We start from the raw sequence: 26327 nt of genomic DNA on the forward strand, positions 1-26327 counted from the left end.
CTAGGGGGGCACACCCCCAGTTTGGGGACCTCTGGCTTAGCTATAAGCCTGTGAGCAGTGCCACTGACTCCAGCAAGACCTTACTGACTTGAAGGAATTAAAGGCAGGATTCAATCTCGGGAGCCCCTGACTCCCGCTGCCCCCTGCTCAGACCAGATCCTGGTCATTTTTGCTACAAGAGCATTTCACACCTAAGTACAGTGAGTGGTACCCAGCTGTGGCAGCGAAACCTTCTCTTTCCAAAGGCGGTTTCATGTGCTGAGAGCTTGCAGGGCTGGGACCAGATTCTCCCAGGACCCAATCCTGTTCCTGTGGAAGCCAGTGGCAATACTCTCTCTGATTTCAATAGTGTAAACGCAAGGCCTCAGAGCTTTGGGCTTTTCACATCTTTGTTGCTCCACCAACAACTCACATGCATCACCCTTTCCAGGGGTCATATCTTCATGGATCCTTAACTGCTGGATATAAATGGGCAACAGAAGATGCCTCATCAAGGCTGAAGTTGTTCAGGCAGGAGGAGGGGGAGGGGGGAAAAGAATCTATAGATCACAAAGGGGGGGGGGGAGAATCCCTACAGACAATCTCTGTTTTCCCCAGCACCCGTTCTCCCCACACATACAGTATTTCAGCTCCAAGCATCAAAAGAAGTCAATAGGAGCTTTATTATAAACAGACAGATGAAGGATCAAACCCTAAATGCCACAACATTATGCTGTCATGTTCATCCTTCAGCTTAACTCATGCTGTCAGAGGGACTACTCGAGGATGGAAGGCTACAGCACGTGCACAGGCAATTTGTGATACAAGTAACAGAGAGACGTGGGAGTTTCCCCATTTACTCTTGGCGTATAAGGCATGGCTGCATTTAAAACAAAAAACAAAAAAAAAACAAGAAAAAATTTACACATAAAGAGGAGAGAGACCAAGCAATGCACCCTTCCCATATGCCCTTCTAAACTGACAAACTGAAATGCAACAGCTCCAAAGACGGATTAGTTTTATCGTCTAGTGAGATACGGTGGGTCACGTACACGCATTCAGAAAGCATTTCATGTGAGATGTTCAAAGAACGGCTGATGTTTTGACACATTCAGTTCATATGCAAAAAGGTTTATTCTCATTTTCCTTAAGCAGATCTTCTGTACCTTAATTCTGTATCTTAAAAATAACCAATATTTAATTTACTCACAAGAGACAATCTCCTCCATCTCTCATGCACTAGAAATTTCAAAGACAGCATCACGTTATTTTCGTAAACTACATTACATGGCTTTCCTATATGCAGGGGAATGGAAACACTGGGCTATTTAACTTTTATTATTCCAGCATTTGCCTTACAACATTTGACTATGTGATAAACTTCTTGCAAAGAAAACAAAGATAAGCTGCATCTCTAAGGAAGCAAAAGATTGTACAAATCCGTTAGGTTACCTTTTGGGAACACACCAACAAAAGCGTGTTCCACTGCATTTACTATACCTCAAAACCAGATTCATCTGACTTGATAAATTGCAATAGTAGGAGTGCTACCAGCTGAATCATTTGCATTGCAGAAAGTTGTATTTCAGGTCCAGAAACATTATATTAAAAGGACATAGAGATTAAAAAAAAAATCCTTCCCATAAAACAGCTTTCCTATGTTACTTAATAATCTTGCGACCGGTTGGTCGGACAGTGAAACTCAACTGGTCAGTTTCACTTCCCGGTTCTCAAGCACTTAGCTGGATCTGCCCTGTTTGGATGGCAAACTCTGCAGGGGGAATGCTTCAATTCAAACCAAGCCCGTGATCTGATCCGTGTGGCGGGGCCTAAGACCCACAAAGACTCCCATTCAAGCCAAGACTGCAGCATGAGAGTCCAAAACAGCTTCTCTCATTTCAGTTTATTTTAAAAAAAAATTCATAAACATTATTCATATTCGTAGTGTAAAACTTCATGGGCACAAAATCAGCCAGCAGTGTTCCTCTAAACGCTGATCCTAAAGAGGCTACTGAATCTCACCAGGCCACTACTTAGGGTGACCAGAAGTCCTGATTTTGGGGTCTTTTTCTTATATAGGCTCCTATAACCTCCCACCTCCTGTCCCGATTTTTCACACTTGCTGTCTGGTCACCCTACCACTACTGCACTCCACTGTCAGCGTTAATTTTCAGTAAGCAAGGAATCAGGCACTCCGATTAGGCTTCTCCTGTCCACACGGAGTACAGTGTCTTCAGGGACTGTCTCTTACTCTGTACAGTGCCGAGCGCAATAGGGCCCCATTCTCAGCTGGCTGCTCGGTGCTACTATAATACTAATAATGAACCGATCCTTCTACCCATCAACTTCAACGGAGCCCGCCACTGACCACACAGCCCCTCCATATGGGCCCCGTTGCAGGATCAGGGCCGTAGCATGGGTCAGTGCGCTGCCAAACAGGTTCCACAGCAGGCTTGTTCAGGGAAGCACTTAGCACATCCCAGTAATTATCTCACACATCCCAGAGTGGGGCCCCACTAATATGAAAATAATAACAACCTGGGCAAACCGAGCACTTTATTGCTATTTCCTAAAAGCTACTCAAATTGCCGGCTGTGTTATTATGGGCATGGTGCCATCGCTCTGGCAATAACATAAGAGTAGACTTTTACTGAAAGAGAGGGGGAAAAAAGAGCCACAGAGTATTTGTTTGGTGAGATCCATGGATTATTGTCCTCATTAGTAGCAGATTTCCTGGAGAATACGCTGCTGAGCTCTCTTTAGATGAGGGGTCCTGGATTTCTGTTTACATGTTTCAGTATTTAGTTGAAGGCCTGCGTTCTACAAGGATAAACCACTCAGTTGCAAAAGTCTGCACCTCAAGCATGTCACCACTACAGGGCCGGCACCTGCACCCCTCGCAAACCCTGAACTCCCACCAACCTCAAAGGAAGTTTGTTGCTGCTCAGACTGGGCCCAAATCCGCAATCCCAGCAACCGCAATCAAAACGGCCCAGCCTAAGTCTATGCAGCTATCGACACAGATCCGTACAGCACCACTCGTGGGATAAATGCCTATACATATTCATATATATCCGCGATTTGATTCCGATTTCACTGACACCACCGCGTTCCCACCAACTTCCCTGTGCTGATTTGCACCGGCATGAAGGCAGAATGAAGCCCTTAAGTCAGCCATTATGGAATAACATATTAGATTCCAACCTCACATCAACTTGCAAAATCAGACACTAATGGAAAGTGAAATGCACTGCATGACACTGGGATATACGTAAACCCAAATTCAACTCCATACATTCCACCCCTGGCACAGTATTCATGCCCCTCTTGCTAACCAGATCAGGGCAGCAAGCCTGTGGCCCTCAGGGCTTTAAATCTCAAACACCTTCGCAGATGCACTGTGAGAAAATATAAGAGAACTTTCCCCAGCACTTAGGACTTAGATGGGAAAATGCTAACCACATATGAAGGGATTGGCGCAGGGAAGAAAGTTGTCTAAAGTAGGGCATCGTCTGGAAGGGGTGGAGGCGCAGGGGGAGCTGCTGATGAATGAGTTCTCCACCGGAGTGTTAAGCACAAAGGGGAAAAATAAATCCAACTTGAATATTTTCCACATTCCAGAGAACAAGCTCTGACACCTGCAGGTAAGACCCCCGCCCCCTTAGCCAGAGACAGAAACTGTTGGCAGCCACCTCCAGTGGTGTCTAAAACAGTCCCCCCCCCCCCCCGCTTCCATTCCTGCCCTTGAGCAGAAACCTGGCCCCTTTCCCCCAGGCCCAACACCGTCCCCCCCCCCCCCCCCATTTGCTCACATCTGCAATGCAAGTTCCACCACCTCCCCTCTCCTGCAGGGGAGGGGGGAAAACCCAGTACAAACTTGCTCCTTCTTACAAATAAATCCAGCAGAAAAATAACCCAGCCCAAGTCTCACTCCCAAACAGCTAAGCGGGGGGGTGGGTTAGAGGGAAGGGTGTCATTATTTTTATTGCACCCACCTACAAGCAAAATTCTCAGCGCTGCCGGGAGGGGAGGGGAGAACAGAGCAGCGGGGGCATAAAAAAATCAACTTGTAATTAAAATGCTTGGATTGTGACCTAATCCTTTGCAAAGGCATCAGCCTGCTATGAAGGAATTTTAACTCTTTGCATGCAGCACGACAGCTATTGTTGCTCCAGCTGCATTCCTACTTTGCAAATCCACTTTCAAAATGCAGAGATGCACCGCTCTTCGCATCGTTTTTCCAAACCGCCCAGAAATAAGCGCTCACTCCCCTTCCAACCCTGCCTCTTTATAGCGTGCACGGATCTGTCTTGTCCCTCACACAATCTGTGGATGCAGCATGCACATAAAATAAACCATGCACCTCTTTTTAGCCCTCCCCAACCCCCTTCCCCCCCCCCAGCGTGGTTGCAATTATTTAGGCAAGTTTCAGAGGCCTTTGCAAAGTCTGCAACGCCCGGGGAGAAATCAACAAGAGGAAGAATCAGAGAAATGAAAGGTTTGCAGCTCTACCATTTTGATGCAAGGGTCTCAGCTCAAAGGAGTCCTGGTCCTCCCCAGCTTGCATGGGATTTTTGCTCTCCATGAAAATGTTGGGTTGGGTGTTTCTAATTTTTTCCCCCTTCTCCTTTCCTCTGCTGCAATCCCCCCTGCTGTGCTCTCTGCCCCGCTTGTGTCTGTGCAGCTGCAGCTCTCACATCCCCCTGCTTCTTCACCTCATCCTCATCCTGCCATCGCCATGTTAGCCCTTTAGGAAGAGGGAGGAATGCAGAGCAGAGCCTCCTGCTGCTGCCAGAGCCCAGGGGCTGCTGATTGGAGCCGCCGCATCAGATGGGGCTGTGTCTGGGCCTTTAAAGAGACAGGGCACTTTTTCTGCTGGCTCTGTCACACTCACCCCCCCACACACACACTTCTCTCTCCTGTACCTGGCACTGATGCCTCCTTACACACACACCTCTCTGACCTACCCTCACTGCGCACATCTGCTTTTGACACAAACGCACACTCGCACACATCTGTCAGCTCAAACCCCTATGAGCACTGCTGATGCACACACAGATCTGACACAGGTAACCCTCTGAACACAGCTGACACACACGCACACACATCTGACACAGGTAGCCCTCTGAAACAGCTGACACGCACACACCTTACACAGGTACTCCTCTGAACTAGCTCACACACACACACACACATCTGACACAGGTACCCCTCTGAACACAGCTGACACGCACACACATCTTACACAGGTACTCCTCTGAACCAGCTCAGACACACACACATCTGACACAGGTACCCTCTGAACACAGCCACACACACACACATCTTACAAAGGTACCCCTCTGAACACAGCTCACATACACACCTCACACAGGTACCCCTCTGAACACAGCTCACACACACACATCTGACACAGCTACCCCTATGAACACAGCTCACACACACACATCTGACACAGCTACCCCTATGAACACAGCTCACACACACACACATACATCTGACACAGCTACCCCTATGAACACAGCTCACACACACGCACACAGATCTGAAACAGGTACCCTCTGAACACAGCTCACACACACGCACACACATCTGACACAGGTATCCCTCTGAACACAGCTCACACACACACATCTGACACACCTCACATACATGCATCTGATACACACACGCATACAGGAAGCAGACAGTTCAATCCAATGAGACTAATGGCACGACAAACTATACGTCTGCTGCCAAAATGTAAGAAAATGTCAGGCCCCTCAGAAGAGAAGACACGCAGTCTTTGGGGCTTGAAGCCCCTCAGAAGAGAGGACACGCAGTCTTTGGGGCTTGAAGCCCCTCAGAAGAGAGGACACGCAGTCTTTGGGGCTTGAGGCCCCTCAGAAGAGAGGACACACAGTCTTTGGGGCTTGATCCCCTGAGCCCATTTGGCAGTACTGCTCCAGATCCTCATGCCACCTCGGCCATCTCTCTCCTTGTCCCAAGGTCAGACCCAGAGTCCCCTCATTGCCTGGTGACAAGAAGGCTTAAGATTGAGAAAACCTCTTTCTCACCCATGTATATCTCTAGGTCTCCAGCTCTCCTTGGGCCCACTGATTGCATCACCATTCCCCTCAGGGCTCAGAGTGGACTTTGTGCCTCCCACTGTCCACTTCTAGGTTCCAGTCACCGAGGCCATAGTTGGCATGAGTCTGACCTGGCTTTGAATATTCCTGCAGGGATGTGGGTCTGCTGCTGTGAGAGACTTCGCTGCAGGGCTCTGCCAGAGCCCAGCTTCTTGGCTTCCATTTGTTCTGTGCTAGCTGCTCTCATATCTTGAGCAGTTTCTAGTTTCTTTCGCTGAGGTTGTTTGCTCCATGGGCTGAGAGATTAGTGAGGAGATACTGGAATGGGTGATGCTTTGACTTGGCTTTAACTTCCTGTGCACAGCTCGCTGTCTCTGGTACTTACAGCACAGTAGATGAGCACCTCAGATTTTACTGTGTGCATCCTCATACCATCCCTGTGAGGCAGGCCAGGGCTGTTATCCCCATTTCACAGATGAAATTAAAATGAAATTTCCACTAGGAAAGTGGTGAAGCACTGGAATGGGTTACCTAGAGAGGTGGTAGAATCTCCATCCTTAGAGGTTTTAAGGTCAGGCTTGACAAAGCCCTGGCTAGGATGATTCAGTTGGGAATTGATCCTGCTTTGAGCAGGGGGTTGGACTAGATGACCTCCTGAGGTCCCTTCCAACCCTGATATTCTGTGATTCAGCTCAGACCTTCAGAGGGTTAGCACAAGCAGGCTTTAATCTGAGCAATACTATGGAACCCATTTCCTGGTTGAGAAGTAAAGCACAGGGTTTGACTTCTTTGTGTTGGTAAAAGATCTGACTGCATCTCCTGCGAGAGAATGAAAGTCCTGGGACTTGATTCTTCACTGCTGTGTGTCACTATTCACACGGGTGCAGAACGAGTTTAAAGTGCTGCCATTCTGATCTGAGCATTGTGTGTTCACCTTACATTGGCTGAAATGACTGCACAAGGTCTAGGGGGAACGGACACTAATGTCCTGGCCAAATTACATCCTGCCCACCTAACATTTTCCCTGCGCTTCCACTGGATGCCATTTCCTTGACTTCCTCACTTCTTGATTACACTGCAGCTGCATATCCACAGTGGTTGAAACAATCTTTCTATTATTATTATTTTTATTACCATAGCCCCAGTGTGCTAGGTGCTGTATAAATAGAGTGGGAGACAGTCCCTACCCTGAAGAGTTTACAATCTAAACAGACTGAGGGTAAGAGGGGAAATGGAAACACATACATATGAAGTGATTTGCCAAGATCATACGCCTGCTCCAGTACTGGGTCCTGCTCCGGTACCCAAGCTGCTAGACCAATCCCTAACTTCCCTCATGAGGCTATTGCTGCTCTTAATTAGTAAATATGGATAAAGGGCTTTGAGATCCTCGGAGGGGGAATGCTGTAGATACACCAAATATTGTAACAGGAAGAACTCTGGTCACTCTGCATTGCTAACAAGGCTTGCAGAGGGAGTGCCTTTTTTACTGGCAGTCATGGAGCAGAGGCATGTGGGCTTTCAATCACTTCTTGCTTGTTATATTGGCTGTCGGTATCCCTGCAAATGCAGCTTTGACTGCACCTGCTAATTACAAAAGGCCAGCAGTGACTTTGTGTAACAAGATTTAGAGCACGTCTCCGAGGGATACGCTCACTCACTTCCCCCCTCGTCTCATTCCCAAAGTCAGAGGTGGATTTTTTTTTTATTTTGTATCTCTTGTTCTGCTCTATTTTGCATGAGACTGAGTGGGTGGTGGGAATTTTTTTCTTTTTATTATTGTCATCTTTCAAAGGGAACGCATTATGAAAGCAGATTTTATCCTGCTTTCTCTGGAAAGCGGGTTGTAAATATTCATATGCAGAGATCCTGCATCCAAAGACTGAGGAAATGAACGGCACTGAAATGACATGGGGCCCAACTCTGCCCCTTGGTTACATGCACTCATTGATCTCAGCACATAACCTAAGGCTGAATTTGGTCCTTAGCGAACCACTCATGCACCCCCTGCAGTCTGCCATGAAGAAGCCTGCCGGGCCACTGGTGTACATTAGAGCAACCTCAGGGCTGCTCTAATTTATGCTATACATGCCAGGGGACAGCTGTAATGCAATGCATGCCAGCCATACCTCAACAGGTCTGCAAGCATGGCTGATACAGGTGCTGGGAGCAGCATAAAGGGTTGTTAGGGCCTGATTCTTGATTACATTATGTCTTTCCACCTGTATCTTAGTTCCCTGCTCTCCTAGAAGCTCTGCTCTGTCATCCTTATGCTGGCAAAATTCCCATTTCTTCAGTGGGATCTTGCCTGGTGAACGGTCTGCAGTTCGGGACCTCTTGGGAGCAAGCTCAGGGAAGAATCCAAACCGACATCACATTCACCAAAGGGGATTGCAGGCTGCAAAGGGTCATGTGCGTGGGGACAAAACAAACTGCAGGCAAATCTGCTTGATCATCTGAGCAAGGGCAAAGGAGTTCACTTAACCCCGCCTCCCAACTGCTCACAGTTATAGCCTGGTCTTCCCATAGCTAAAACACCCAATAGATCTAGCACAGAGAATTAAAGAAATTGCTGCAACTCAACAGGACGTTGCTAATAACACAGACTGCAGGCGCTGGAAGAGGCTATCTAGGCTAACATGCTTGCGCTATTTGCTTTATCACAGTCCCACCTTCCTGTCTTGTTTTAACCACACCCTTCTCCTGACACAAACACGGTTACGTCTTGCACTTGTTTAGATTCTGCTTTGCTTGTCCTGGCAGTAACTCCTTCCAGATGTGTTACTCTTTACATAATATCATTCTAGCCACGTCCTGTACTTATTGTTTCCTGATTTAATTGATGAAGTCCCTTTGGTTTTTTAACTCTGCTCCCGTGGGGAAAAAAATATATCCCCATTGGCTTTCACCATTCAGAAAACTTTATCGAGTCCACCAATGAGAAATAGTTTGAACATATGCAGCAGCTTTCACTGTGGAAAAAAAAAATCCCAAGTGCTTTGTAAAGCTACATACAGACACATCACTGAAATGCAGCCACCTCTGGGGTGGCAGCCAAGTAGCACAAGTGATGGTGAGGGAAAGTGTGAATGGTGCGTGAGCCACAAGGGAATCCAGTTCATTCTGCCATGGCTATATGAGCTCTATAGGCTACACTACACAGCCAGTCCAGGGTATAGTGGAATCCAACAAAATAATTCTCTTTGATTGGAAAGCAGGTGGCTACAGCAAATACAAAGGAAGATGCAGTTCCTGCCCTAAAGAGTTTTCATTCTTTAAGCATAAAATTATCAGGCACTCACACTTTACAATGATGCAACCCATCTGCTTTGATCCACTGGCGTTAGGCATATTAGAAGACCACCACCAGGTTACCCCCCTGCCTGCCACCATCTTTTTCTGAGCAATGGGACCATCAGAACATGCATTCTGCCGGGGTCTGATGCATTGGCTGGGCCATGGGCTTATTTTGCCTTATGCCCTTGTGCCACTGGTTGAGTCCCTTAAGGTTTTCCATGCATGGATGTGGCATGTGCAGAGCTCATAAGCAAGCCCCATGCTCAGTCTGATGAGGCTCTGAGAAAGGGGAGTTGCAGCCCAGCATGGAGAATCAGGAGAGCTTTGTTCTGTTCCTGGTGGGCTGATACTCTGGCCAAGTCACCAGCAAATGCACACTTCCCTCTCTCTGAAATGATGGCTTAATTCATTACAGTCCCTACAGCTCATGGGGATCCTCAGGGGAGAAGGGCAAAGCACTGGGATAAATGATGCAGCCTTGCTGGGTTATTCAAAGTCCTGTAGGATGTTGCTGAGATAGACTCAGGAGAAGTCCACCCCTATAGTCTAAGGCCTACGTTTATAATGGCCTCTTCCTCCCTTCCCCAGCTTCCTACCCAGGGGTATGGAAAGCAGCTGCCTCAGAGGCCATTGCCAAGGCTGGTTCCCAGGGGTCTGATGCCCCATCTGCACAGAGAACATGCCCACGTCCTGGAAAGGTCTCCAAGGACCTGGTGATTCCCGGTGACACCATCTGATGCAGCTGGGTTACCTGAATTCGTTTTCAGAATCAGGCTCTCAAAAGCTGTTTCAAGACACAGCCTCATTCCCTGGGCAGACAAGCCTGCAAACGGCTGGTGCTGTTCTCCCCCTGCTGAGAACGCAGGCGAGGGGGAGTTATCGCCAATGTTTGTACAAACTGAAAGATTATGGCCCGAGCCCGGGAAGAAGATATCATTGCAATCTGAAAGGCTGCCATGAATGTCAAGTCTGTCCTCCCCCTGCTGCTAATCACAGCTCAGGCTGGCCCAGACTCTTGCTGTTTGAATGGGCAGCAGTGACCTCCCAACCCTGCAGGAGTCATATCTTTATTGTAGGGGTTTATCCTGCTTCCATCAACGTAGGATCTGAGCGCCTTGCTGTCATAAACAGATAGCTAAGGGTTAATGTTCTTTTACCTGTAAAGGGTTAACACAGGGAACCAAACACCTGACCAGAGGACCAATCAGGAAACAAGACTTTTTCAAATCTGGGTGGAGGGAAGTTTTGGGTGTGAGTTCTTTGTTCTTTGTCTTGGATCTGTGCCCTCTCGGCTCTCAGAGTGATCTTTCTATCTCCTGGCTTTCTAATCTTCTGTTTCCAAGTTGTAAGTACAAGGATAGTAAGACAATAGGTTTATATTGTTTTTTTGTATTTACATGTGTATAGTTGCTGGAATGTTTTAAATTGTATTCTTTTGGAATAAGGCTGTTTATTCACTTTTTTCTTAAGCAATTGACCCTGTATATTGTCACCGTTATATAGAGCCTATTTTTAATGTCTTTTTTCTTTCTTTTTTATATAAAGCTTTTCTTTTAAGACCTGCTGGAGTTTTTCTTTAGTGGGGACTCCAGGGAACTGAGTCTGCAGCTCACCAGGGAATTGGTGGGAGGAAGAAGTCAGGGGGAAAATCTCTTTGTGTTAGATTTACTAAGCCTGACTTTGCATACCCTCAGGGTGAGGGGGAAGAGAGATTAGCTCTCTCTGTACTTGTGTTTCCAGGACTGGAAGCAGGGAATCTCCTAGGGTCTTCCAGGGAAGGGAGCCTGGGAGGAAGTAACAAGGGAACAAGGGGAGGGGGTTATTTCCCTTTGTTGTAAGACTCAAGGCATCTGAGTCTGGGGGTCCCCCAGGGAAGGTTTTGGGGAGACCACAGTGAGCTAGGCACTGTACAATTCCTAGCTGGTGGCAGCAATTACCAGGTCCAAGATGGTAACTAAGCTTGGAGGTTTTCATGCTAACACCCATATTTTGGACGCTAAGGTCCAGATCTGGGAAAAAATGTTATGACACTTGCACATCAAATTGAGTGATGTCCCCAGTAGATTCCATGGAGTCTCAGACACTTCTCCCTTTCTGGGGTGAAAACTGCTAGGGGAGAGGTTTTATTTTTGGAAGGGGAGAGTCATTGGCGGAACGGCCTGATTCTCAGACGCATTGAGCACTCATGACTACACTCAATACCCATTGGAGCTGGAGGTGCTCAGGAGCTCTGATTTAGTTGGAAGCAGCTGTCATGTCTACGTCATCATGCCTGCCAGCTGGTGGGCAGAGACTGGGGCGGATGTATCCAATAACAGGTTGGATTTATTGAAGGCTTTTTAGGATTGCAGGTTATCTTTTCTAGTCGAAGAGTTTTTAATGATTGTTTTTTACCCTGAGATGCCAAGTTCAGGAAGCACGGGTCTGCCTTTGGGCATTCGAATCTACAGGTCACAGCAAGGGGACGAGCTGAATTGGTTAAAAAACGGGAAAATTTCTTGCCAAAATTTTGGCTCTTCTTTTTTTCTCCATTGAAAAACTTCTGCACTGGAAATTTTTCAGCCATTGGTAAGTCCAGACTCTGAGGAGCCAAACAAAGGAGCAACGGCTGGACGTTGAAGCTAGACAAATTCAGACGGGAAAGAAGGTGTACATTTTAAGTGACAGTAATTAACCATTAGAACAACTTATCAAGGGTTGTGATGGATTCTTCTTCACCGGGGATTTGAAAGTCAGGATTGGCTATTTTTTGAAAGATCTGCTCTAATTCAATCACTGCTACTGGACATGAAGCAGGAGTTCATTCACAGAAGGCTTGTGGCCTGTGTTCTGCATTAGGTCAGACTAGCCAATCGCAATGATCCCTTCTGGCCCTAAAATCTAGGAATCTATGAAAAAGGCCTCTCCAGCGCAGAAACAACATGAGCTGGAATTAAGCTCCAGGCTTGGAGGAGTGCCTGTTTGAACATTAAGACATTTTAAAAATATTTTTGTTCACATTTATAGCTGTTTTGACAAAGCTTTTTATTTGCTGAGCTTTTACTGTCTTCTGCTTCCCACTAGTTTAACTACAAAGGAGACATCTGTGTACAATACCGCTCCTTCCAGCACAGAGCAAAGCAGAGACTGCACCATGCCGGGGGGAAGGCACTACAAAGCAGCGTGTATTTTATGTAGCTTCTCACCAGTTCATATCCCCAGGTTCACAATTGCTGACCAACAGAAAGGACCTTCTTTCTCTGCTTCTGTTTCTATACCCTCATCTGTATAGTATCCAAGCACCTCACAGTCATTAAGGGATTTTATCCTTGCATCCCTGTGAGCTGGGGATGTTTTATCCCCATTTTACAGGTGGGAAACTGGGGCATAAGATAGATTAAATGAGTTGCCCAAGGTTCCACAGGAAGTCTGTGGCACAGCTAGGAAATGAACCTGGATTCTTAAATCCTAGCCCCACACAGATTATTAGATTAAGTATTCTTGATATTCCGCCCTCCTGCTGTTTAAAATGAACAGACACTTACTTGCTGTCATGAAGAGGTTTGATCTTTGTCGTTCCCTTCTTTTACACCTCAGAGCAGCAAAGCACCTAAGCGTGTGCTCAAGTCCATTCTTATGCAGCAAAGCAGTTAAGCACATGCTAAAATCCCACTGATGTCAGTGGGACTTGTGGCATGCTTAGGTCCCATGTCCTTAAAATTAAGCATGTGCTTAAGTACTTTGCTGAATTGGGGCCTTAATGCAGGGACCAGCCACGCTCCAGGCAAACCACAACTTTCCTTGTTTTCTGTGTTTAAAATGCTGCTCAGCATCCATGATAGCGGATGCAGTAGCTCTTAGGAACTAACATCACGAGTAACTAGAAAGAGCCATTCATAGTGAGGAACAAGATTTATTGGTCCTACATAACTCAGGCAGTGCTGGGTTTACAGTGGAGCCAGGCCCATGCTCAGAAGGGCCCCGGGCTGCTCCTCTTGCACTGTGCCCCCAGCCCATCACTTGCTTCTCTGGGCCTGCCTGACTACTGGCCAAGGGCTCCTCTCTGCCCCCTGGCCCCACTCCCCTGCTTCTCTCTGCCCCCTGGCTGGACCCCAGTGCACCTCCAGTTCCGGGCAGTCTCTGCTTCCCAACCCGTGGGGCCCCGCCTGTCCCCCCGGAGCTGAGCCACCTGGGACTGATGCCTCAGCCAGTTGCAGGGGGCACTGTGTGGGGAGGGTGTTGTCAGTAGCTACCGGTGTGGTGCTCTGCTCTTGTTCGATGATGCTAACAGTCAGCTGCGTGCATGTCCCCTCTGTGTGCTGTCCCGGCTCTGCACAGATCGCTGACACAGCAAACCCCGAGAGAACCCCAAAGACCACAGACTCTAGTAAGGTACGAAGGAACCCGAGCCAGGTTTATTGTCACACGAAGCACAGTAATAGTTTCCTATAGCCTCTACAGGGCGTACTACGACTATGTGCCCCCTGGCAATGGACCGGCTCAGTCAGTGGTGGACACTCCACTGTCCCCTAGGCTGGAAGATGATGTGCACTCCGGGACCTACTTCTATACAGTTACAGGACAGATTACTCATCCCTCCTGACATATTGAGATGCAGCCCCTTGACTCATTAGGGTGCTGCTTCTCCTGTTACATGTTGGTTCAACAAATCTATCCATCATGTTGTCCTTTTGACCCTGTCTTTAAGATGCACCTGCCTGTTCCTCGTTATCTCTGTGGAGGGTTCTGATGCTATCTTGGCACAAGTTCCTCTTATTAGCATTTATGTGTGGATACACCTGCTTCTAGCAGCCCTCTTCTCGCCAACTTCTGTGAGTGGGGCCTGCCTCTGGCTCACAGCCCAGCTTTTGCTTAGCAATGCCTGGAAGTACTTTGGTTCAGGCTCCAGGCCTCAGACTGGGCCTCTGACATAAGAGTTAATGTTTCAGGACCTCATCTTACTACAGGGAGCTTGGCTGGGCCTCTCCAGGCAAGTGCGTCTTGAGGGAGCCCAGCGGGAGCGATTCCCCACCCCGGACGAGCCCTGGCTGTGCTGCTGGCTCAGCCCGGCAGACACAGTTGCCTCCCAGCAGGGCTGGTGAGTGCGTCCGAGAGTTAAAGCATGAGGGAGTGGGTCTCTGAGGGGTTGGGGGGGGGGGTGATGGACTGTGAGGGGGCAGGGAGGATCTGTGTGTATTGGGGCACTAGGAAGGGGGGGTTCTGTGGTGGGTGCTGGGCAGTTGTGGTGGGGCTGTGGGCAGAGGTGATGTTGCGTAGGGTGCTGGGCATTTGTGGGGAGGGTTGGGGGGCACCTGAGGGTCAAGGGGGGCTCTGGCCATAGGGAGTCGGGGAGGGGGGAGGTTGGAGGGCATGTCATGGGCCCGCCCCCAAGGGGAAGGGGCATGCTGGCAGCACAGGGCTGGGCGTGTGTCTGGCAACTGCCAGTTTGTAAATAGTGCCCTTGCGCTGGGCAGCATGGGGCCGCCCCTGCCATGCCACGTCCCATTGTCTGTGGCTGGCCCCTCCCTCTGGGGACCGACCTCCCAGCGCCTTGCTCCATCGCCTACATGGGGGCCCACAAATTTGTTTGGCGCCAGGCCTATAAAAGGTTAATCTGGCCCTGAACTCAGGAACTTTGCTACGTATTCTTAAGTGGCACCTACTGGCATTTTATCTGTTAACTATTTACATATACACATCTCATTTCCAGAGCACTGCTGTAATGTAATGACCACTATAGTTAAGTTTGCATGGAAGTTGCCATTCTAAGCTCCTGTGTTTAGTCTCTTAGGACTTATTGAAATGTTCGCCATCAGGCTGAAATTCTTCTGGGTCATGGGCACACTTAAATTTTTGCAGGTTGTTTTTTGGAAAGTTAGAACAAAAATTCTTCAGCCATTTTGAAACAAGGGAGTGGGGGAAATTATATACATTATACACACACACACACACACTCTTCATTTAAAAATAATTCCTGCATATTCTTTTTGAACAGCTAAAATCCAAAATTTAGGCTCTGACCCTGCCACGAGATGATTTCAGTCATACCTTTCCACTCACGTAGAGGTGCTAGGAAATAATCTCATTGCAGGATGGGCACCATAGCAGGGAAACAGCTCCCATTGAGAAGTGTCTTTCAGTGCTGTGATGAAAATTGTTTAGATTTCAATGAGCGATGACTGGCAGAATCTACAGTGTGTGTACATGCAATGCATTTTGTAATGGGCTTTTTTGCTATGCTTAAGTATGCGCTTATGTTACCCATACCCACTCAGTGTGGTGCTCTGTCCCCCTCTAGTGGTGGCTAGGCCACATATAGAGGTTGACGAGCCAGCTACAACCTTGGATAAGAGAGAGCTGAGTCTTTTGGCTCATGCACTAGAGAACCAGAGATACCAATGCAATCCCTGCTGCTGGCAATCCACCCAGGGACATGGCATTTAACTTTGAGCAAATATTTAAGTATGACTGAAATGAAGTAGCAAAACAAAGCAAAGCTGCTAGTGTATGCTCAGAAATACCGGTTTCTCTTGTGTTGGTTGATGAAAAATGCCCTCTTTTCATAGTACCGCATTCCTTTTGGGACAGTTACACCCTCTCACCATTGCTGCTCCGTACTGACTTTTCATCCAAAGCACTTCAATTTTTGGGGCATTCTTCCACTTTCAAGATGAACGGAAAGCGGTCCCTTCAGCAGGGAGAAGAAAAAGCGGGGTAAATATCGTTTTGTTCCTTATTGGGAGCCTTAGTTAGAAAACAAATCTTTAGGGACACAAGCCCCCAAACCTGATATTTAAGTAATGTTGTAATTTTTTCAGGAAAATGTCCTATCAATTGTAAATAAATTAAAATAAAGCCACTACTTAACCACAGGAAAATAATAGGGTTTATCTAGGACCTGCAGTGGCTTTGCAGCATTCATTGAGTTCTATGCTGCTGTCTCAGTCTATGTCTGGACAGGGCCTAGGACAATTGGCCCCCATTTTGGCTGGTCCCTAGGCACGACCACAGTATCAAAGCAGGGGCCTAGTATTATGCCGGTAGAGGTTCCATCTGGCGAACCCAAGATTAGACACAAATTCTCATCACTGTTTTAAGTGGAGGACAATTTTAGCACAAAATATTTCCTGCAGTGGTGACAAACCCTGACATCCTCCACTAGAATGATCTGAGTTGGATTTCTTGCTTCCAAATACTTGTTCTTCTGCACATCGATGAATATATGATCCTAAATCATTCAACAACACTTATTGGTTCTCTTTTGACCATTTGATTTTTTGCTACTTAATTGTCTTTACTCATCCTGATGGACGGTATGAGATTGTAAAATGAGAAGAGTTGAAATGTACCTAATGAATAGAGTGCGTTTTCAGCATCTGGGTCTGTATTCACATGGGCTCCAACACTGCTAGAAGTGTTTGCTTGCAAATAAAAAATTCAGAACATAGACTAAAAGCCGTTAGAATCTATGCTCTAAGTGACAGTGTCTATTACTTCATCAAAATGCAAAATAAGATAGATGGGGCAGGAACTTGCTTGGTAATTGTTACTGAAAGTAGACTGCTTTAGGGAGACAGCCAACAATAAATTCCAAGCCAGGTCATTAAAGATCCCATTGCAATTTTTGTAAAAGCACAAGTGTTTACCTCAGTGTATTGGCCATATTCCAGTTGTTGGGTAAAATGAAAGACAAGTGCTATGACAAATAGGATTGCAGGTAAGCAATCTTCACTTATTTTTACACTTTCACATTTACAAACTGTAATCCTGATCTGCTGTCAACCTTGGTGCTGGAGTCATCAGAGAGGTCTGCAGGACATCCTGCAGTATCCACAAGGATGACATCTCTAGTGTGTTTCCTTGGAATCTCTTATGTCAGATTATCGACAGTGATTCTAAAAGATATAAACCCACATGCATCAACTATAGCAGGTTAGACTTCTCCAGGAGCAGATTATCTCATAATTGGTTATATCTGGGCTTTGTGCACCATCCTCTGAAGCATGTGGTGTTGGCAGCTGGCAGATTGGATATTGGACTAGTTGGATCAGGGTCTGATTCAATATGTCTCTGAACCCATTTGCACACAGACATTGAATTTTACCTACTACAGGACAGGCCCAACAAGGAAAACAACAGAACACCACTGGCCATCACATACATCCCCCAGCTAAAACCTCTCCAGCGCATTATCAATGATCTACAACCTATTCTGGAAAACGATCCCTCACTCTCACAGACCTTGGGAGACAGGCCAGTCCTCGCTTACAGACAGCTCCCCAATCTGAAGCAAATACTCACCAGCAACTACACACCACATCACAGAAACATTAACCCAGGAACCAATCCCTGTAACAAACCTCATTGCCTACTCTGTCCCCATATCTACTCTAGCAACGCCATCAATCAGTGGATCCAACCACATCAGCCACACCATCAAGGGCTCATTCACCTGCATGTCTACCAGTGTGATATACGCCATCATGTGCCAGCAATGCCCCTCTGCCACGTACATTGGCCAAACCGGACAGTCCCTATGTAAAAGAATAAATGGACACAAATCGGGCATCAGGATTGGTAACATACAAAAGCCAGTAGGAGAACACCTCAACCTCCCTGGACATTCTATAACAGATTTAAAAGTAACTGTTCTAGAACAAAAAAATTTCAGAAACAGACTTCAAAGAGAAACTGCAGAATTAAAATTCATTTGCAAATTTAACACCATTAATTTGGGCTTGAATAGGGACTGGGAGTGGCTGGCTCATTACAAAAGCGACTTTGCCTCTCCTGGAATTGACACCTCCTCATCTATTATTGGGAGTGGACCACATCCACCCTATTCGAATTGGCCCTGTCACCACTGGTTCTCTACTTGGGAGGTAACTCCCTTCTCTTCATGTGTCCTTATGTAATGCCTGCATCTGTAACTTTCACTCTATGCTGTGGAAGAAGTGGGATATTTTACCCATGAAAACTTATGCACAAATAAATCTGTTAGTCTTTAAGGCACCACAGGACTCCTTGTTTTCATGGATACAGACTAACACGGCTACCCCCTGATACTTGAATCTCACTGTTGTCATAGATGTGCATATTGGGAGTGTAGGGAGCAGCACCTTGTTCTGGTCTAATTATCACTAAGGCTAAGATTTGGTCATGGTTATTTTCAGTAAAAGTCACGGTCAGGTCATGGGCAATAAACAAAAATTCAGGGAGCCCATGACCCGCCCGTGACTTTACTAAAAATAATCGGGGCAGGGCTAAGTAGGGGGAGAAGAATGGAGTCCTGGGGGAGAGGGCGCGACTAACAGGCCGAGATCCCTGCCATGGTGGGTGGCACAGCTAGTAGCAGCTCCAGCCGGGGGCACAACAACAGGGGGTGCACAGCCCCTGGTCCAGAGCTGCGGGACAGGAGTGCACAGCCCAGCCACAGCCACAGCCTTTGCCAAGCCCAGGCAACAGCCAGGATGGGGAGGCAAAGGGCTCTGGGAAGCCACGAATGGGGCACGTGGCACGCACTGGCCAGGGGCACACAGCTCCAGCTGCAGCCCACAGCCAAAGCTGCAGGGCTGGGGTGCAGTCACAGGGGGCATGCAGCCCCCGCTCTGGAGCTGGACGCAGCTGCGGGACGCAGCCTGGCTGCAGCCGCCCTGCCTGCAAGCCGCAGGGAAGGGGCTGCAGGGTCCCTGCTTCCAGCCATCCAGCCCCAGTTACAGCAGGGCAGGGGCACACAGTCCCACCTCCAGCCCCTGAAAGCTGATGCGTAAGAAGTCACGGAGGTCCAGTAAAGTCATGGAATCTGTGACTGCTGTGACTAAGTGGTAGCATTAATTATCAATTCTACCAGGTAGTGGCACAGGCCTTTCAACCAACCCTCTGCCTTTGGAGACTTATAGATCTTGCTGGACTCCTGAATTCTCTAGGGCAGAATGTTCTCCAGCCACTGGACCAGTGAATTAATGGTCCTGAAGGGCGTTAGAAACATCAGTTGTCTACAATCATCAAAACATTAGCTCTCAGATGTTCCCTTCCTTGATGTTGTCTTCACAAGACACCATGATTTATGGATGCCGAGACAGATCCAGCACAAGAGGAAGCAGAGTCTAGTGCCTTTGCCTGGGGCTCGGACAACCTGGTTTCAATTCCTTGCTCTGCCACAGGCTGTGTGAACATGGGGTATGTGATGCAATGTCTTTGTGCCTCAGTATCTCCTCTGTAAAAAGGGGACAATAAACAGCACTTCTCTACCTCGCAGGGGTGTTGTGAAGGCGAATACATTAAAGATTGTGTAGAGACTACAGCAGTGGAGGCCATATTGATCGAGAGAGGGAAGGGGACAGGAACAGTGATGGGGAGCATTGATTGCAGAGCTGAGAGATTTTACAATCGAAGGCCAGGGTTGTGGTGAGGACTCAGAGGTTTCTTCTCTCCTGTTACATAACATCTGTGAATTCCCTAGCAACAGAGCAGCCACAGGTAGTGAGCCATCTGATTAAGCTGAGCTGTGTTCCCCAAGGGCTCAGTCTAATGTTTCCTGCCATCAGGAGCTTTCATCCTACTTTGCAGCGAAGACAAACTGGAGCCCTTACCTCATACTAGTGTGCAGTTGGTTGGAATGGAACGACACCCATCAGTAAATGAGCAGGGGCGGCTCCAGGCCCCAGCACGCCAAGCACGTGCTTGGGGTGGCATGCTGCGGGGGGCGCTCTGCCGGTCGCCGGGAGGGTGGCAGGTGACTCCGGTGGTCCACCAAAGCCGCGGGACCAGCGGACCCTCCGCAGGCACGCCTGCGAGAGGTTCACCGGAGCCGCCTGCCGCCCTCCTGGTGACCGGCAGAGCGTCCCCTGTGGCATGCCGCCCTGCTTGGGGTGGCAAAATGTCTAGAGCTGCTTCTGTAAATAAGGATCACCAAACAAGGGTTTCACAGTTCAGCTGTTCGAGCAAGCTAGAGCAAACGCACTGAGTTTGAATCCTAAATCCCATCAGCTCCTTTAATAATCCCAGCCATCGGTCCATCCCATTTCACAACAGGGTGAACAGGAGAAATCTGCTGTGCTGTGTGTGAAGATCTATTGCTCCATGACTGATAAAAGCCAATGAGAAATGCCAAGATCTACTGCTCACGTGGGGGATCATTAACACTTCCCTTAAAGATGGTTTAAAACTCTTAACAAACAAACAAACAAACAAAACCAACCACCTGAAACTTTAATTTCAATAAAAAGCAGCAAAGAGTCCTGTGGCACCTTAAAGACTTACAGATATATTGGAGCATGAGCTTTCGTGGGTGAATACCCACTTCCTCAGACACATGTAATGGAAATTTCCAGAGGCAGGTATAAATATGCAGGCAAGAATCAATCTGGAGATAACGAGGTTAGTCCAGTCAGGGAGGATGAGGCCCTCTTCTAGCAGTTGAGGTGTGAACACCAAGGGAGAAGAAACTGGTTCTGTAATTGGCAAGCCATTCACAGTCTTTGTTTAATCCTGATCTGATGGTTTCAAATTTGCAAATGAACTGAAGCTCAGCAGTTTCTCTTTGAAGTCTGGTCCAAAAGTTGCTGTAAGATGGCTACCTTTACATCTGCTATTGTGTGGCCAGGAAGGCTGAAGTGTTCACCTACATGTTTTTATATATTGCCGTTCCTAATATCTGACTTGTGTCCATTTATCCTTTTCCGTAGGGACTGTCCAATTTATTTTCAATGACAATTAACCATTTGAAGAAATAAGAAGGTTACTCACTCTGTGCATTAACTGAAGTTCTTTGAGATGGCTGTCCGGTGGGTGTTGAATCTGTGCTTCTGCACTTGTAATCAGAGATTTTTAGTAGCAGTGCCTGGTTGGGTATCACATGCACTGATCCCCTCTCACACTGTTTCTGGCGGTTACACAGCGCCGTGACACCAATTCCCACTCACTTCCTTCTCTACCGCAGAGCCACTAGCATGAAAACTCTGAAGTACAGGTGAGGAGGGAAGGGTTGTGGAGCACCTGCAGGGACAAGCATCTGAAAGAACCTCACTTACGGCATATGGTGAGTAACCTTCTCTTCTTCTTCAAGGGATGTCCCTGTGGAGGCACCACTTTAGGTGATGGTAGAGCAGTGCCCCTCAGTGGAAGGGAGGAGTTTCGGAGTTGCAGTCATGGCAGATGATAAAACCACAAGTCCCAGTACAGCGTATGATGTCGAGCGCTGCTCTATGGTATAGTGCTGTGTGAACTTATGGGTTGACACCCAGGTTGCTGGTCTGCAGATGTCCGCAACGGGCACATTGTTGAGGGAGGCTATCAGTGTAGCAAGAGCTTTGGCGAAGCGTCTGTGGGTCCCTGGTGGGGGTTGTAGCTATTGATGGCGATGGCAAAAGTCAATGCAGCTGGAGATCCATTTCGACAGCCTTTGCTTGGGTACGGCGTCTCCCTTAGATTGTTCGTCGATGGAAAGAAATAACTTTGGTGACTTTCTGAAAGACTTTGGCCTTTCAGTGTAAAACGCTAATGCCCTTCGGATGTCCAGGATATAAAACATTGCTTCTTGCTTGTTCCCGTGAGGAAGAACGATAGGAGATGGATGGGTTGATTCAAATGGAATGATGGAACTATTTTATGTAGGAAGTTGGGGTGTGGTCATAGGGTAACTTTGTTTTCGAAAAATATTGTGTATGGGGGATATGCCATGAGGGCCCCCAGTTCTCCCACTTGTCAGGCATAGAGTTGCCAACTTTCTAATTGCACAAAACGAAACATCTTAGCCCTGCCCCTTCCGAGGCCCTGCCACCATTCACTCCAGCCCCCCTCCTTCTGTCACTCGCTCTTCTCCACCCTCACTCACTTTCACTGGGATGGGGCAGGGGGTTGAGGTGCGGGAGGTGGGCACTCTAACTGGGGGTGCAGGCTCCAAGATAGGGCCATAAATGAGAGGTTCAGGGTGCGGGAGGGGGCTCCAGGCTGGGGCAGAGGGGTTCAGTGTGCGAGGGCTCTGCGCTGGGGCAATGGGTTGGGGTTCAGGGGGGTGAGAGCTCTCTCTGGGGAGTGCAGACTCTGTGGTGGGCCAGGGATGAGGGGTTTGGGGTACAGGAGGCTCCAGGTTTGAGGGGAGGATCAGGGCTGGGGCATAGGCTTACCTCCAGCAGCTCCCAGTCAGCAGCGCAGTGGAGGGTGCTAAGGCAGGGTTCCTGCCTGTCCTGACTCCACACTGCACCCCAGAAATGGCCAGCAGGTCTGGCTTCCAGGCGGAGGCATAGCAGGTAGCTCTGTGTGCTGCTCTCACCCGCAGGCACCACCCCCGCAGCTCCCATTGGCCACAGATCCCAGCCAATGGGAGTGAGGAGGCGGTGCTCGGGCAGCGTGCGGAGCCCCATGGCCCCCTCCACCTAGGAGCCGGACCTGCTGGTCACTTCCGGGGTGCAGCACGGAGCCAGGACAGGTTGGGACTAGCCTGCCTTAGACCCTCAGCACCGCCAACCAGACTTTTAATGGCCTGGTCAGCGGTGCTGACCGGAGACACCAGGGTCCCTTTTCGACCAGGTGTTTCAGTCGAAAAATGGACACTGGGTCACCCATGTCAGGCGGATGTGATAGCAACAAGGAAGGCGACCTGCATGGAGAGGTGGAGAAGTGAGCACACTGCTATGGCTCAAAAGGGGACCCTCTAAGGTATCACAGCACCAGACTGTGGTCCCATGATGGAGTGGGAGCTTATATTTCAGGGTAATGGCTGCAAAGACCCTGGAGAAAATGTTTAGTGGTAGGATGGACAAAGATTGAGAACTCGTCCATTTTGTGGTGGAAAGCTCTGATTGCCTCAAGGTGGACTCTGATTGAGCTTACTGAGACACCTGATTTCTTGAAGGCCAGTATGTAATCCAATACCAAAAACCAAGACACACCTTAATAAATCCTGACTAGAACTTTCTACTTCATGGGGAAACAGAAAAAGGGCCATTGCCCTGTCTCCTCCATGTGCTTGTTTGCCTCAGTCACCTATTCTGTCTTGTCTTTTAGATTACAGGTCTGTCGCAACTTACGCGCATTTAACATGCGCAATTTCAACTTTATGCTGTATGGCAGGAGTCTGGGGGGCATGGCCTCAAGTGGAAGAGGGGTGGCCTCAAGATTTAAAGGTCCTGGGGCACCAGCTGTGACTGGGAGTTTCAGGGCCTTTAAATCACCGAGGGGGCACCCAGCTGCAGAGGTGGTTGGTAGCCCCTGGGGCAAACTAAAGGGCTCAAGGCTCCAGCCACCGTGGAGCTCCGGGCCCTTTAAATGCCAGCCCCAGCCCGGCTGCCAAAGCTGCGGGCGGGATTTAAAGGGTTCCTCCGGACTCCCCACTGTGGCGGGAAGCTTGGTGGAGCCTTTAAATCCCGCCCGCAGCTCCGGTGGCTGGGCTGGGGCAGCATTTAAAGGGCCTCTCCAGGCTCCCTGAGACTTGGGGATATAATTTTGAGTATACGCGGTTTTCGCTTTACATGATAACAGCAGAATGGAACCCCCATGTAAGATAAGACTTGCCTGAATAAGCAGTTTCTGTATTTTTTACACAGCACTTAGCATAACGGGGGCCCAACATGGCTGGCCCCTGGGTACTATCACTGCTAAATAAGTTCCATTAAAAAAAAATCATTTGCCGTTCACCTTTAAGGGCTTTAAATATGACAGATTGCAAAATAGTAAGGACATCTATTTATATATACACCTAAGCAGAGTCAGGATGAGCTCTACCCTGACATCTGGTGGTGAATTATGGCAAGTGTGGAAAAGAATTTCAGGGGCTGATCATGTTTGCATAGGCACACCCACTCCGCTTGGCATAGCCCACGGCAGCCTGGGATCGTTGCTTTGGCAGCTGTGGGATCCCCAGTTTCTTTGTTGTTGGGGCAGGAGGAGTGGAGCGTTGTCACCCTGATTGTGTGGATGAGGAACTGTGAAACTGCTTTGTGACAGGGAGTCTCACCATCAATTGACTGGCACTCGCTCGACAAGGGCTCCTTGTGTGAAGCAGAAGCACTAATTGCACCTTCTCTTCTCTCCACTGTTGAATGTCAGAGCTGATTTTTGATTCCCTTAAGAATCTAAGTTATAGGTTACTGAGCTGAACTCACTTTGGGTTAATACTGCACCAGCACTGGGGTTCCCCTACTATGAGCTAAAATCACTAAAGAGCTTTGCTAACTAGTGGGGGAGCCTGAAGCTATATTGCAGAGCAGAGCAGTTTTTGGGACAGTTGGAGTGGCCCACAGAGTGAGCAGAGCCGAGCAGTTTGCAGGGCCGGCTGGAGCGGATCACAGGTCAGCTGGTGAAGCAGAGCAGCTTGCAGAGTGGAGTGGAGCGGAGCTGAGCAGTTCGTGGGGAAGGCGGAAGCAGAATCCCACGGAGAGGCAGGGCACTCGGCCCCGGACCACGTTAAGGTGCCCCTTTCTACCCAGGCTGGTGGGGGTGTGTGTGTGGAAAACCCTGCAGATAGACTCTTGAACTCTGGGGCTGCACTGACCTGGGACAGAGACTTTTGGGTTGCGGGACTTTTGGGATATTTGAGGTATTGGACTTTGGAGTCTTGGGGTGATTTTGGGGTTGCTGGACTCAAGAGCCCAGGGAAAAGGACACGGCCTAGTTGAGGTGTTTTCCCAATCTAATGCTATGTTGTTTATCTCATGTTATTAAACATTTTCTGCTACACCAAGACTCTGTGCTTGCGAGAGGGGAAATATTGCCTCTTTGAGGCACCCAGGGATGTGTGTGTAAGATTTTCCCAGGTTACTGGGTGGGGGTTTGAGCTGGTTTGCATTACTTTGTAGGGAAGGGACCCCTATGTATTGAACCCGGCCCTTGCTGCTATCAATTCGGCCTGGCAGAAGGGTTACACACATACACACACACACCCAGTACCAGTGTTTTAGCTTTATACAACACTGGTAATATATCCTAACTGGTTATACCAATGCAATTCCATTGACTTCAGGTTGAATCGATGTAATTTTAAATGCAGAAATTGGTCCCTTTAATTAACAGTTTATAAAATTTTAGTAAGAGATTTAACCTCCTATAAATAAATAGCTAAAAACTAAAATGCAGGTGGATAAGTGTTTCACAACCATATTAATACAAAAAGTTGTTTATATCGGTGTAAGACTGCAGGAGAATTTGAAGCTTTATCTTGTGATTTAAATCCTAGGCAGCATTCATGTTGGAAATTACACCAGATGAGTTCCAGCGTACTGCAGCTCAAGGGCATCCAAATGCTGCATTCTGCTCCAAACAGTAAGCATGATCATGATGAACCACGTAAGGTCATCAACAGAAATTTAATACACTGTCAGCCAGTGGGTGATCCTCAGCTAGAGCATTTTAAAATGCTTCCTATCACCCCAAGACAAGGACACAAACAACCCTCATGTAAAGGTGATACTAGAACTAGAGTGCAAATCTATTTAAAAAAGAAAAACTGCATTTATGTTGCTGCTTTTTAAACTGTTTAGAGCACAAGAGCTAGTTATTCATGTGATGGATTCCATTATGCCCAAAGTTATTTTCCTCCCTTAGGCATATTAAAAAGGAAATTGCTTACCTGTAATTATAGATTCCTGAAAATAGTATCCTCTACAGAGCTACATTGCTAGAGCATTCTGGATGCCATGTAGTTGATAAGCTAATAAAACCAGACAGAAATATGAAGACATAACCCACTGAACCAAATTTAGGTTTCTTTAAAATGGGGTTCTACTATATTTGAAACATAGGTATTATGTTCTAGGATTTTAGATTTCAATTTTATGGAATGAGGCCCTGAACTAACAATACATCCCTTAATATATGGAGATATACTTATTTCACAGAGCTGGAAGGGACCTTGAAAGGTCATTGAGTCCAGCCCCCTGCCTTCACTAGCAGGGCCAAGTACTGATTTTGCCCCTGATCCCTAAGTGGCCCCCTCAAAGATTGAACTCACAACCCTGGGTTTAGCAGGCCAGTGCCCAAACCACTGAGCTAGCCCTCCCCCCTGAC

General features: G+C 47.9%; 2 protein-coding genes across 4 annotated transcripts in view; one reads left to right on the plus strand and one right to left on the minus strand.

The window, feature by feature from the left end:
- Positions 1–5080, minus strand: part of ZBTB47 (zinc finger and BTB domain containing 47) — a 96309-nt gene extending 91229 nt beyond the window's left edge. For 2 of the 3 annotated variants that reach the window (XM_050942558.1, XM_050942559.1), the window contains exon 1: positions 4492–5080. In XM_050942558.1, coding sequence (XP_050798515.1) covers positions 4492–4494 — 3 coding nt within the window. In that variant the 5' untranslated portion in view covers positions 4495–5080. The remainder of the gene's footprint in view (positions 1–4491) is intronic. The other variant, XM_050942560.1, reaches the window with a different exon arrangement.
- Positions 1–26327, plus strand: part of KLHL40 (kelch like family member 40) — a 249731-nt gene that overhangs the window by 123017 nt on the left and 100387 nt on the right. The window lies entirely within an intron of this gene.

This window comes from Gopherus flavomarginatus, chromosome 2 (assembly GCF_025201925.1).
Source record: "Gopherus flavomarginatus isolate rGopFla2 chromosome 2, rGopFla2.mat.asm, whole genome shotgun sequence".
In the NCBI taxonomy this organism is placed as follows: Eukaryota; Metazoa; Chordata; order Testudines; family Testudinidae; genus Gopherus; species Gopherus flavomarginatus.